Source organism: Tachyglossus aculeatus, chromosome 10 (genome assembly GCF_015852505.1).
Source record: "Tachyglossus aculeatus isolate mTacAcu1 chromosome 10, mTacAcu1.pri, whole genome shotgun sequence".
NCBI lineage: Eukaryota > Metazoa > Chordata > Mammalia > Monotremata > Tachyglossidae > Tachyglossus > Tachyglossus aculeatus.
The window spans coordinates 38,589,558-38,602,868 of NC_052075.1; the positions used below are offsets into that span (position 1 = coordinate 38,589,558).

Genomic DNA, 13,311 nt, shown 5'->3' on the forward strand with positions numbered 1-13,311 from the left:
TGGCAGCAAACAGAGACAGTCCCTACCCAACAGTGGGCTCACAGTCTAGAAAGCTGGTATTCATTCATTCATTCAATTGTATTTATTGAGCACTTACTGTGTGCAGAGCACTGTACTAAGTGCTTGGGAAGTACAAGTTTGCAACGTATAAAGACGGTCCCTACCCAACAGCAGGCTCACAGTCTAGAAGGGGGAGACAGACAACAAAACAAAACATATTAACAAAATAAAATAAATAGAATAAATATGTACAAGTAAAATAAATTAATAAATAAAGTAATAAATACATACAAACATATATACATATATACAGGTGCTGTGGGGAGGGGAAGGAGGTAAGGTGGGGGGATGGGGAAGGGGAGGAGGGGGAGAAGAAGGAGGGGGCTCAGTCTGGGAAGGCCTCCTGGAGGAGGTGAGCTCTCAAAAGGGCTTTGAAGGGAGGAAGAGAGCTAGCTTGGCGGATGTGCGAAGGGAGGGCATTCCAGGCCAGGGAGATGACGTGGGCCGGGGGCCAACGGTGGGACAGGAGAGAACGAGGGAATGAATCTGGATCCTCCAAACAGAGCATCTCAGTCAGTCATTGGCATCTACTGAGCACTTACTCTGTGCCAAGCACTGTACTAAGGGCTTGGGAGAGGACAATACAACAGAGTTGGTAGACACATTCCCTGCCCTCAAGACGCTTGCAGTCCAGAGGGGGAGACAGACATTAAAATAAATTATGGATATATACATAAGTGCTGTAGGATTGAGGGTTTTTAAAGGGTAGAGATCCAAGTGCAGGGGCAATGCAGAAGGGTTTGCTGTGTTATGGTTTGCTGTGCTTAAGAGAGAAAAAGCGCAGCAATGAATAATTGGTACACTACTTAGAGGTAGTTTATTAGCAGTAATATGCCATTTTGTTGCTGGTCTACCTACCAATTGCACATTTAGCAATTAGAGCCTGCTCATTTTTCCCTTGAGACTGAAGGCTTCTAAAGAGCAGGGATTGCACTATTTACTTCTCCTGCAGATCAGTAAATGCCTGGTACAAGGCTTTGCACACAGTAGGGCTCAGTTATTACTGTCGATAATGACGACGAACACAGATCATGACTTCATGAGCACACTGTGATGGAGGGAACTCTATGACCTGCCTCAAGGAAGTACTATTGATGTATTGACTCACTGAGAGACCAGGGTTTCTGTGAGGACCCCTCAAGCACATGGGCTTCTCTTTTCCCCAAGGAAATCCCAATCCCTCCAGTTCTGTCCAAGCCCATCTCTTGCGAGGGATATTCCTGAGGCTGCCAACCCTGACTTAACAGTGTGCCTAGTGGATAGAGCATTGAGCTTACTTAGTACAGTATTCTGCACATAGCGAGCAGTCAATAAATACCATCGATTGATTGATTGATGGTTATGATGGAAATGAATGTCTTGTCAGTTTAAAAATAGTCAAAGTAGTAGAAATAGTATTTATTAAGCACTTTCTGTGTGCAGAGCACTGTACCAAGTCCTAGGAAATAATAATAATGATAATGCTTACGCTACTTGTTTAGCACTCACTAAGTGTCAAGCCCTGTTCTAGGCACTGGAGTAGATACAAGTCAATCAAGTTGGGCACAGTCCCTGTCCCACATTGGGCTCACAGTCTCAATCCCCATTTTTATGGATGGGGTAACTGAGGCCCAGATAAATGAAGTGATTTACCCAAGGTCACACAGCAGACATGTGGCAGATTCGGGATTAGACCCACCCAGATGGGAATTAGACACGGTCCTTGTTCCTCAGGAAGCTTATTCAGAGTTTGTGAGACTGATCAAAAACAGAGTTGAAACCAGAAATGATTAATTTCTCATTGATTTAATGTGCACATACACCCAATTAACATAAGTTTTTAAGCATCCTCCGGAGTCCACATCAGTTTGTTTATGCAGCCCTCCTGCTTTCATTATGTTTGCTTCTGAGCAGATGGAATTTTGAAACACTTTGCATGTTTGGAGGTTATTTTAGCAAATATGTACTGGTTAGTAAGTGATCTTCAAATATTTATTCAGAAGGAACAGAGAATCATATTTTATGTATGACTGGGAAACATATTGGTATACACTAAATGAAAAAGCTTGAATAAAGTAAGGAAGAAAGGGAATGTTAATGTTCTCCTCTTGGTGTTGACCCAAACTATTCGCAGTCTATCCTAAGGGAACCTTTTGGCCACTAAATCTTGCTTTTTTATTGACCTGATTAAAGGCACTACTGGTTCTGATTAAATTTTGTAGGTCTGTGAGGAATTCTCAGAGTGCAGGGGGAGTTTGAAATATTAGCTAATGGCTCATACCAGTAGACAAGGTATGACATTATAACCACCCATTGTCTAAATGAATACAATAAGTCCTAAGTAAATAATAATGGCATTTGTTAAGTGCTTACTATGTGCTAAACACTGTTCTAAGCACTGGGGTAGATACAAGGTATTCAGGTTGTCCCAGTGGGGCTCACAGTCCGAATCCATATTTTACAGATGAGGTAACTGAGGCACAGAGAAGTGAAGTGACTTGCCCAAAGTCACACAGCTGACAAGTAGTGGAGCTGGGATTTGAACCCATGACCTCTGACTCCCAAACCCATGTTCTTTCCACAAAGCCACACTGTTTCTCTGCCCAGTGCCCAAGTGTCATTCTCACAGTTCATTAGAGGACTACAATAGTCTCAACAGATGAAATAGTGGAAAAGATAAAATAACTTCTCTTTTAAAATAGTATTAAGCGCTTGCTATGTACCAAGCTCCGTACTGAGTGCTGAGATAGATACTAACGAATCAGGTTGAAAACATTCTATGTCTCATGTGGGGCTTGTAGTCTTAGTCCTGTGGGGTGTGTAATATTACTCCCCATTTTACAAATAAGGGAACTGAGGCAGAGTCAGTCAATCATATTTATTGTACAGAACACTACTAAGCACACGGAGAGTACAATGTAACAATGTAACAGACACATTCCCTGCCCACCATGAGCTTACAGTCTAGAAGGGGAGAGAGATATTAATTTAAATAACTAAATTACAGATATGAGCATAAATGTTGTGGGGATGGGAGGAGGGATGAATAAAGGGAGCAAGTCAGGGTGACACAGAAGACAGTTGAAGGAAAAGATTTGAGGGAATAGAGGGTAGGCCTCTTGAAGGAGATGTACCTTAATAAGGCTTTGAAGGAGAGGAGAGTATCTGTCTGTTGGATATGAGGGAGGGCATTCCAGGAAAGAGGCAGGATGTGGGTGAGAGGATGGCAGCGAGATAGATGAGAGTGAGGTACAGTGAGAAGTGAGCATTAAAGGAGTGATGTGTGGGTACTGGGTTATAGTAGGAGAGTACTGAGGTGAGGTAGGAGGGGGCAAGGTAATCAGATGCTTCAAAGCCAATGGTGAGGAGTTTCTGTTTAATGAGGAAGTAGATGGGCAACCACTGGAGGCTCTTGAGGAGTGAGGAGAAGTTAAGTGACTTTCCCAAGGTTACAAAGCAGACAAGTGGCAGAGCAGGGACTAGAGCCTAGGTACTCTGACTCCCAGGGCCCATGCTCTTTCCACTGGGCCACACTGCTTTTCAGTTTCTCTGTTGATCACCCTCTTCTAAATGTGACTGACTGAGACTAGAACTTCCAGTGGATCTTTTTAAGACAGCTGTGACTACTTACAAAGTCACACAGCCCCCACCACTACACTTCCAGGGCTTCATATTTCATGCACCGGCCTACATATACCAGTGACGTACACCTAGTGGTAATAAGCAAACATCAAAAAAACCAATCCACCTGGACTATCCAGTTATGCAGTGCATTGCAAAACTGAAATGCAAATGCAATGTGGTGGATAATCAATGGACGTTATCGCTACTATACTACTACTACTACTACAAGAATAGATACCCGGGGGTCCAATTAATCTTGATAATTTACATGCGTCTACAAATATCCATGCTGAGACTTTTTTTCTAGTCATTCTCGTCAATGTAATAAGCCAGGAAATATTAATTAGCCTGTTTAACTATGAAAGTTTTATCCACTTGGTGGTTCATTTATTGTGCTTATTGTCTCTGGTTCACATTCACGAAGTTATAAAAAATCTTCCTTTGTGTCTCGGTGTTTCAGGGTGTGCACCCTGAGCAATAAATAATGCTAACGATGATGATGAAGAAGCAAAAACTGTGGATATGATTAGGTTCACATTGATGTAGCTTTTCCATTAGATGAGCAAACCAGCTGCAATTTGATAAGTTGAATGGATTGGGCACTTTAGTTCAGGCTGAGCACTGTTCTCAGCACTTGGACAAATACAATATAATAGAGTGTAGACATAATCCCTGCCCACACGGAGCTTACAATCTAGTGGAGAAGATCCACCAAATTTCTTTCCACCCTTCTTTGTTTCAAACAGAACTTAAACAAAGCTTTATTATAGGGCAGCACATCCATCCCTTCTCTCTGTACATTTGTAGCTCTCCTTCTGGGTTCCATCTGGAATTAAAAGACAGAAGTGGTGAAAGACCACAAGAAAGTCCTGTTCTCCCTGAGGTTTGGAGCTGCCCGGAAGGAGGAAGGACCAGACGTTTCTCAGGCTCATTCTCACAAGACTTTCCGACCCAAATTCCCCTGGCCCCAGTAGATACCCTGCCTCGCTAAAATGGTCCCCAAGAACTGATCCCCAAGAACCAGACGAGACATTGTCCTACAGTGACTCATAATTATCTTGGCTGGAGTGGATATAAATCCTCGTTTAAATTTAGTAATTCTGCAAGCTTATGACTATTAGGCTCTTCACTGATAGGCTCTTCAATTTTGCAGACTAAAGAAAATCCATCTGTTCATAAGGCAGGTCTATACAATTTCCTTAATTCCTGAGCTAGTTGTTTTAACTGGTTTGATGATCTCCTGCTGCCTGAACAATATTATTTTAAAAGAAAAATACTCTTCTCCAAATCCCAAAAAATGAAAAGACTTCATGGGAAACTGTCACTTAAATAAGGTCTTTCAAATGAAAGAAAGTCAAGGGCTAGCAAAGATTTTTTAATTCACAGTTTCTCAACACCACACCCCTGTACAGAGCTGTGAGATACATACTTCTGCATGCCTTTTTCTAAAATTCACCCAGATCCAGCTTGAGCAAGACATCTCTGCCAACTGCCAGTTTGCTCTTAGCCTGAGCAGGAACATGTGGTAACAATATTTTTAGTGGCAGAGTTCTTCTCTGGGCTCAAAGTGACACTACCAGTGGGGAGATTTTATTAATGACAATAATAATAGTATTTGCTAAGCACTTACTATGTGTCAAGCGTTGTTCTAAGAGCTGGGGTAGATTTAAGCTAATCAGGTTGGACACAAGCCCTGTCCCACTTGGGGTTCAAAGTCTTAATCTCCATTTTATAGAGAGGTAACTGAGGCACAGAGATGTGAAGTGACTTGCCCAAGGTCACACAACGGACAAGTGACAGAGTTGGGATTAGAACCCAGGTCCTTCTAAATCCCAGGCTTGTGCTGTAACCACTGGTGCATATGAATGAAGCTGGAAGAACTAGGTGCCTGAGCAGCAGTCTCACCCATGTGATGAACGGATAAAGACTGTCTTAGCTGACCATCTCATTCACTATAGTGCCCGATGCTATTTTTTTCCCTCCTTCTGCATCATACTCTTCTTGAAGCGTTTGCTCCCTGGGCCAATTCTTCTGCAGCTGCTGCCTCCAAATTCTCCACTACTATGGCACATTCTTCTTAAGGATGAACAGTTTGCTTGACAGAGTGTTGTTCTCATTCTCATCCCCCTTGACCCTCTTGCATCAGCATGGTCCTCAGCCACACGATGAATATGGCTTTGGAAGGATCAGAAATTAGATACTGATTTAAAGTCATAGTTAAAGAATCTCCTCTCTCTCCCCTGTAGACTCTCAGCTTCTTGAGGTTAGGGATGTCTTCTGTACATAGGGCCAGTGTCTAGGACAGTGCTTTACCCACTGAAGACACTCAACCAATAGCATTTCTACTGAAATGGACTATTAAAACACTCTCATTTTCCCTTTTTATCACCAAATCAATGCTTTTGCCTCTCTTCTCTCCCTAGCACTTGCCATGTTTAACTTCAACTACAGATGGATCAAAGTGAACTCAGCTATGACAATAAAGGACCTCATTCAAGTTTAGGGACAAAGTAGGGAGACTGGAAGTAACCACAGTAAGCGCTCAATAAATACGATTGAATGAAGGAATTACTTATCAGAGAACATGATTCAAATGTGGCTTTGCAATCTAATTAGGGATAACCCAAAGGGAGATTTTACAGCTTGGCGTAGAGGTGGGTATTAAAATCTCTAGGTTAGAAATGAGGGGAGAGTCACTCAGGAAATCACTGAGGGTCCTGAAATTCTCAGAAAGGCTTATGGGTTAAAAGTAGAGCATGTAATTGCTTGAAGTTTTGTAAGTGAAAATGGACTGTTTACAGCCTTTGTACCTTGTTTTTCTACAAAAAAAGTGTCTAATTACAATTGTGGTATTTCCTAAGAGCTTACTAAGTGCCAGGCACTGTACTAAGTGCTGGAGTGGATATGAGCAAATTGGGTTGGACACAGTCCCTGTCCCACATGGTGCTCATAGTCTCGAACCCACTTTACAGATGAGATAACTGAGGCCCAGAGAGGGGAAATGACTTGCCCAAGGTCATCATCATCATCATCAATCGTATTTATTGAGCGCTTACTGTGTGCAGAGAACTGTACTAAGCGCTTGGGAAGTACAAGTTTGCAACATATAGAGAAAGTCCCTACCCAACAGTGGGCTCACAGTCTAAAAGGTCACACAGCCAACAAGTGGCAGAACCAGGATTAGAACCCACAACCTTCTGGCCCATGCTCTATCCACTCCGCCATGCTGCCAACAATTCTGCAGCAATGCAGGGGTATCTCTCTCCTATGCATCCTTTACCCAGAAAAAAGGAAACTGGTTTCTCGTGTTATGTAATGCAAATCTGGATGTCGCCCATAATTATTAAACCATCCTCCTTTTTTGCGATTTGGCTGCTTAAATGCTGTGATTGTTAGCTAAGCCTTGAACAGCATGTGGTCCTAGATCTCAAGGAACAGATGTTCCAAGAGAGGAATTGACCGAAACGAAGAGCTTGAACCTCAAGAAGTTAAGCTCATCAGTAATGCCAGACACATGGTCCATCCAGCCCGGGATTCTGGGTCCAGACACCACAATGGGGCAATTGGAAGGAACTCTGGGATGGTTACTCTTCTGGACACCCCTCCTCATGGTTTGAAAAAGACTGTTTTTCATAGAAAAAGCCAGTTGAAATGGATCACTCTTTTAATGCAGTCAGAGCCTTACAGACCGTAAACCAGGATATTTCATGATTATCACTTTCCGGCAAGCATAACCAACAGAGTCCAGAAAATGTTCCAATTTGGACAGAATTTAGATTTGCAAGGAAAAGAGTCATTGTGTTTGCTTCTGCGGCTGCCTGATGATCACGGTAAAAGCGAACGTCCCCTAATCAAATGTCAGCTTGCCTTATGGTAAATCAGTGCTAACTATGCCTTGAAGTTCATCTTTCAGTTTTCTTCTGATTTCAGTCCAAGCCCTCCCGGGCCCCTTTCGATGGGCCTGATTTTGAAAAATGTGAACTCACTAGAGCAGACCCCGAGAGAAAGATTATTATTCATGTTTGCCGGTTGGCTTCTCTACCTGATCGGCACTGACTGTATGAAAGCACGCTTCATTCAGTTCAAGAGATATTTCCTTCCCAATACTGATGTCTTGGGCTCTCCCAGACTTAATGCTCTTTTAGCTCTCAACCAAGCCCGGGATCCTGTTGTTGGAACAAAGCCTACCTTCACTCTGGAATGAAAGCACACTCCAATCTGTTTGGGTGGAGATTCATTCATTTCACTCATTCAGTCACTTTTGTTGAGCATTTACTGTGTGCAGAGCACTGTACTAAGCACTTGGGAAGTACATGAAAGCGTGGATAGGGCATAGGCCAGAAAATCAGAAGGTTCTAATCCCAGCTCTGCCACTTGTCTGCCGTGGGACCTTGGGTAAGTCACTTCACTTCTTGGTGCCTCAGTTTCCTAATCTGTAACATGGGGATTAAGACTTTGAGCCCTGTGTGGGCCAGGGACTATGTCCAACCTGATTCTCTAAATGACGACATCCTCATGGGTTTCTGCTCCCAAAAATGGGACTCCACAAAGCTGATGCCCTTTGGGTAGGTGGAGGAAGAGGAACAGTAAGGGAGTACCATGTTGACGTAGGGTCGATGTGGGATGGCTCCCATCCTCCACCTGTGTCCTCTCATTGTGGTGGGTTCCCAATTCCCAGCCCCAGAGAGGTACAAGGCCTTTAGTATGTGAGTCGTCGGCCATCATCCTAACCAGGTCTGATTGGCCGATGGTCAAATCGACCCCGACTCGGACCATGAGAGGGGGGATCTAGGGTAAAGTCACTAAACAGAGGTCAAAAGTCAATTTAATAGCAACGGACACCGGAAGTAGAAAGTGGATTCATTGTCAAGTCATCAGTTCTGGGTATTTAAGAAAAACTGGAAATAACAAATATGTTCGTCACCTTAATGGCTCTGGAAAATCCATGTTGTGTGTTAGATGATTTTATAATGATGATAATTATGGTATTTGTTAAGTGCTTATGATGTGATAAGCAGCGTGGCTCAGTGGAAAGAGCACGGGATTTGGAGTCAGTGGTCATGGGTTCAAATCCCAGCTCCGCCAATTGCCAGCTGTGTGACTTTGGGCAAGTCACTTAACTTCACTGTGCCTCAGTTACCTCATCTGTAAAATGGGGATTGACTGTGAGCCCCCTGTGGGACAACCTGATCAACTTGTAACCTCCCCAGCGCTTAGAACAGTGCTTTGCACATAGTAAGCGCTTAATAAATGCCATTATTATTATTATGTGCCAAGCACTGTTCTAAGCACTGGGATAGACACATGGTAATCAGGTCGGACATAGTCCCTGTCCCACTTGGGGCTCACAGTCTTAATCACCATTTTACCAGATGAGGTAACTGAGTCCCAGAGAAGTAAAGTGACTTGCCCGAGGTCAATCAATCAATCAATCATATTTATTGAGCGCTTACTGTGTGCAGAGTACTGTACTAAGCACTTGGGAAGTACAAGCTGGCAACATATGGAGACAGTCCCTACCCAACAGTGGGCTCACAGTCTAGAAGGGGGAGACAGAGAACAAAACCAAACATACTAACAAAATAAAATAAATAGAATAGATATGTACAAGTAAAATAAATAAATAAATAAATAAATAGAGTAATAAATATGTACAAACATATATACATATATACAGGTGCTGTGGGGAAGGGAAGGAGGTAAGATGGGGGGATGGAGAGGGGAACGAGGGGGAGAGGGGGAGGGTCACACAACGGACAGTTGGCAGAGCCGGGATTAGAACTCACATCCTCTGATTCTCAAGCCTGTGTTCTTGCCACTAGACCAGATAGTGGTGGTGGTGGTGGAAGTAGTGGGTAGTAGTGGCAATAACGGCAATAACACCCACAGTGTAATGAACAATCAGTTGTATTTTTTAATGGTATTTATTAAGCACCTATTATGTGCCAGGCACTGTACTAAGCACTGGGGTAAATACAAATTAAACAGGTTGGATATAGTCCATGTCCCATGTGGGGCTCACTATCTTAATCCACATTTTACAGATGAGGTAAGAGAGGCACAGAGAAGTTAAGTGACTCGTTCAAGGTCACACAGCAGACAAGTGGCAGAGCTGTGATTAGAACCCAAGTCCTCTGATTTCTAGGCCCATGCTCTTTCCACTAGGCTATGCAGCTTCTTATTGAACATTTACTATGTGCAGGACCCTGTACTCAGTACCTTAGAAGCCAAAGACATAGTCCCTGCCCTCTGAGGGCTTACATTTTTGCTTGTGGATGACAGGATTTGTTCTAGTCAAAGGTATTTAGAAGGTAAGTTCACAATAAACTGGATAGAGTTGCTTCCATCCACCCACGACCTCTCTCCCAGACCTCCCCATTCAAATTAAGGTATCTTCTAAGAAAGATACCTTTCTTTTTTCACCTGGACTTCAGAACCTTTTTATATTCCTTAAAGTCAAGCTGGAAGTTTAGCTGCTAAAGCAAAGTGAGCAGTATTCCCTGGTCAGAGCCATTTGTGAAATTAGATGGTAAAGACAATAAATGGGACAGTAGGTACAGAGGCTGCAATATCACTAGAATTAATATTCCCTTTTCATTTCAGCAATCAATGGTAGCCCAGGAAATTACTTAGTATCACACTGAAGGCATAATACAGGCAAATAATCAATCAATCAATCGGTGCAGAGCACTGTACTATGCACTTGGGGAAGTACAATACAACAGAATTAGCAGGCATGTTCCCTGCCCATAATGTGCTTACTTAGACTCTAGAGATCAGGATAAGGAGTACCAGTCTCTGTACCTACAAAAAAAAAATGTGTTCCCAAAGTTTTTTGCATTGTTCTGACAGATGTACAATTCGTTAGCTGGGTTATGTTTGTTAACTGGGATGGTAAATGGAGACTTTTTTTTTTTTAATCTAGGACTGTGGGCTACTGATTCATTCTGATAAGCCCTGTGGTTTACAAACGCTCTCTTCCGAGTACATTGCAGCAATTTCACAGCCTGACCTGCAGATCTGTGACTCCGGAGATGCCAGAGGTTAGTCTTAAAATTGGAGATCTCTGTTTCAAGCAAGTAACTTGCTAAGTCTCAGCTGCTTCTGCACCTGCTTCCTTTCCCCTCCCTTGGGTGCCATTTTAAGGCGGGTTGAGGAGGAGTCAGTGGAAGAGAAGACGGACAAGTTGATCGATGAGCCCCGTGTTAGAATGTATTCCAGGTAAGTTTCAACTGTGACCTAGAGTCAGTCAGTCAGTCAAACGTATTTATTGAGCATTTACTGTGTGCTGAGCACTGTATTAAGCACTGGTGAGAGTGCAATACAACAATAAATAGACACATTCCCTGCCCACAACAAGCTTACAGTCTAGAGGAGATTAATCAAGATAAAGGGGTTTATAATCTAGTGGGGCCTAGAGAGAACCCACTTTTCTCTAACTTCATTTCTGTGTCCTTTCATTTGCAAGTAAATATCATAGGCATCTGTATGGGGTTTCCTAACTTCCTCACTGCCATGTCAGAAGAATATAAGATGATCAGCAGTGTCATTACTGGGGTAGACCTGGGTCTGTCCAGTAGAGGCCATTGCCCTCCTATAACATTATTAATTGTGATATTTTTTAAGCAATTATTATGTGCAAAGCACTCCACTAAGCACTGGGAAAGAAATAAGTTAATCAGGTTGTATACAATCCTTGCCTCACAAGGGACTCGGTTCGACGTAGAAGGGAGAACAAGTATTTAACCCCCATTTTACAGATGAGGAAACTGAGGTACAGAGAAGGTAAGTCATTAGTCCAAGGTCACACAGCAGAATCAGGATAGAATTTAGGTCCTCTGACTCCCATTCCACTAGGCTCCGCTGCTCCTTCTACACAACCATTCTTTCATTTCATCTTTATCTGAATTTCCCAAGACCCCCTGTGGTTCACATTTCCCCCCTAAATCAATAGCTACTTCATTGAACTAGTGTGTTCCTTATATCTAAAAAAAAGTGTGGGTTTTTAGAATTTTAATCAGGAACGCTGAAAGATCACAATGCTAAACTTGATGTGAACAGTTCAAGTCGAAGAAAAATGGAACAATGAAAAAGAGAAATTAATAAAACTATGTAAGATATATGTTTGGGGACTCAGAACTAGGTCACAGATTTCACCCTGTAGGACAAATCATTTTGAAAGTAGGAATTACTTCTGTCTGTGGCTTGTCTGTGATGGATGAACTACAGACCACTTCGCTTTAGCAAAAGGAAATCCTAGTCTTGTTCTCACACTGTAGTGAATTCTGCTCATACCCCCTCACTCTGATGTTTAGTTTCTAAGTGGTTGAAACAGAATCTAGATATAATTACAACTGAAAACATTTTTTCCTCAAAGCCAACCATAGTAATTTGTATTTCCTCCCAGGTCCCTGGACCCTAAAACATATGTTCATTTTATGGGGTAGAAAGTGTTGCTTTCGTCACTGTTTGGATATTTTACTTGGAATTTATAGTCCTCCTCTTTGACAGATCATTGTTTGAAGCTGGTATCACTTATAAGGTCAGGAACCCTAATCTGAGAGCTGTTTTACAGATGCTCATTTCCAACTGTGCTGTTAATTCACAATGAATGAGACGTTTTTGTCAAATGCACAACCGCATGGGGTTATGGATTTCTAGAAATATCTGCTGGTATGAATGATTCATGGCCAAACTTCCAAGGAGGATTTCATCCAGGTCCTCTCTATCTGAACGCAATTTCAGGACAACAAAGGAACTCCCCACACAGTGAACTAATTCATTCATTCAGTCAGTCGTATTTATTGAGAGTTTGCTGTGTGCAGAGTACTGTACTAAGTGCTTGGGAGTGTACAATATAACAGTAAACATACACAATCCCTGACCTCAATGAACCTGCAGTCTAGAGACTAAGAGGGAGGCCACATGGTCTAGTGGTAAGACCCTAAGACTGAGAGTCAGGATTCCTGTGTTCTAGTCCCAGCTTCATCACTTGCCTGCTGTATGACTTTGGGCAAGTCACTTAACTTCCCTCTGTCTCAGTTTTCCTCATCTGTAAAATGTGGATATGATACCCATTCTCTCTCCCTCTTAGCCTGTGAGCCCCATTTGCAGGAGGGATTGTCTATGATCCAATTATCTTGTATCCACCCCAGTGCTTTACATAATGCTTGACACATATAGTAAGCACTTAATAAACATCTGTATCTGTTTATTATCATTATTACTATTATTATTATTATCATTATCATTATAATGCAGCTGAACATGCATTCTTGAGTAATCAGGGTGAGTGGCCAGCAAGCTCATTCTTGTGAGCATACAATGAGGAGTTACGGAATAATAAGCAGCATGGGAAGCAGTGGGGCCTACTCCCTCCTAACTTAGACCGTGAGCCCCATGTGGGGCAGAGATTGTAACCAAACTATCTATCTCGTAACCACCCCCCACCCCACAGCACCTAGAACTATGTGCTTGAAGATAGAAAGTGCTAACAAGTACCACAAAAAAAAAGTAAGTTGACCCTGAATCTCTACAGCAACCTTATCCTGCTTTACTGATTGATGCTTCATTAGCAATGTGGGGAGGCAGTGTGACATAATGAAAAGGGCAAGGGGCTGGAAGCCAGGAGATTACAGAAGTCACTTA

General features: G+C 42.6%; 1 protein-coding gene across 1 annotated transcript in view; it reads left to right on the top strand.

Moving 5' to 3' along the window:
• CPED1 (cadherin like and PC-esterase domain containing 1) overlaps positions 1 to 13,311 on the top strand; it is a 207,242-nt gene that overhangs the window by 169,154 nt on the left and 24,777 nt on the right. Inside the window, exon 18 of the mRNA XM_038753259.1 lies at positions 10,589 to 10,706. Coding sequence (XP_038609187.1) covers positions 10,589 to 10,706 — 118 coding nt within the window. The remainder of the gene's footprint in view (positions 1 to 10,588; positions 10,707 to 13,311) is intronic.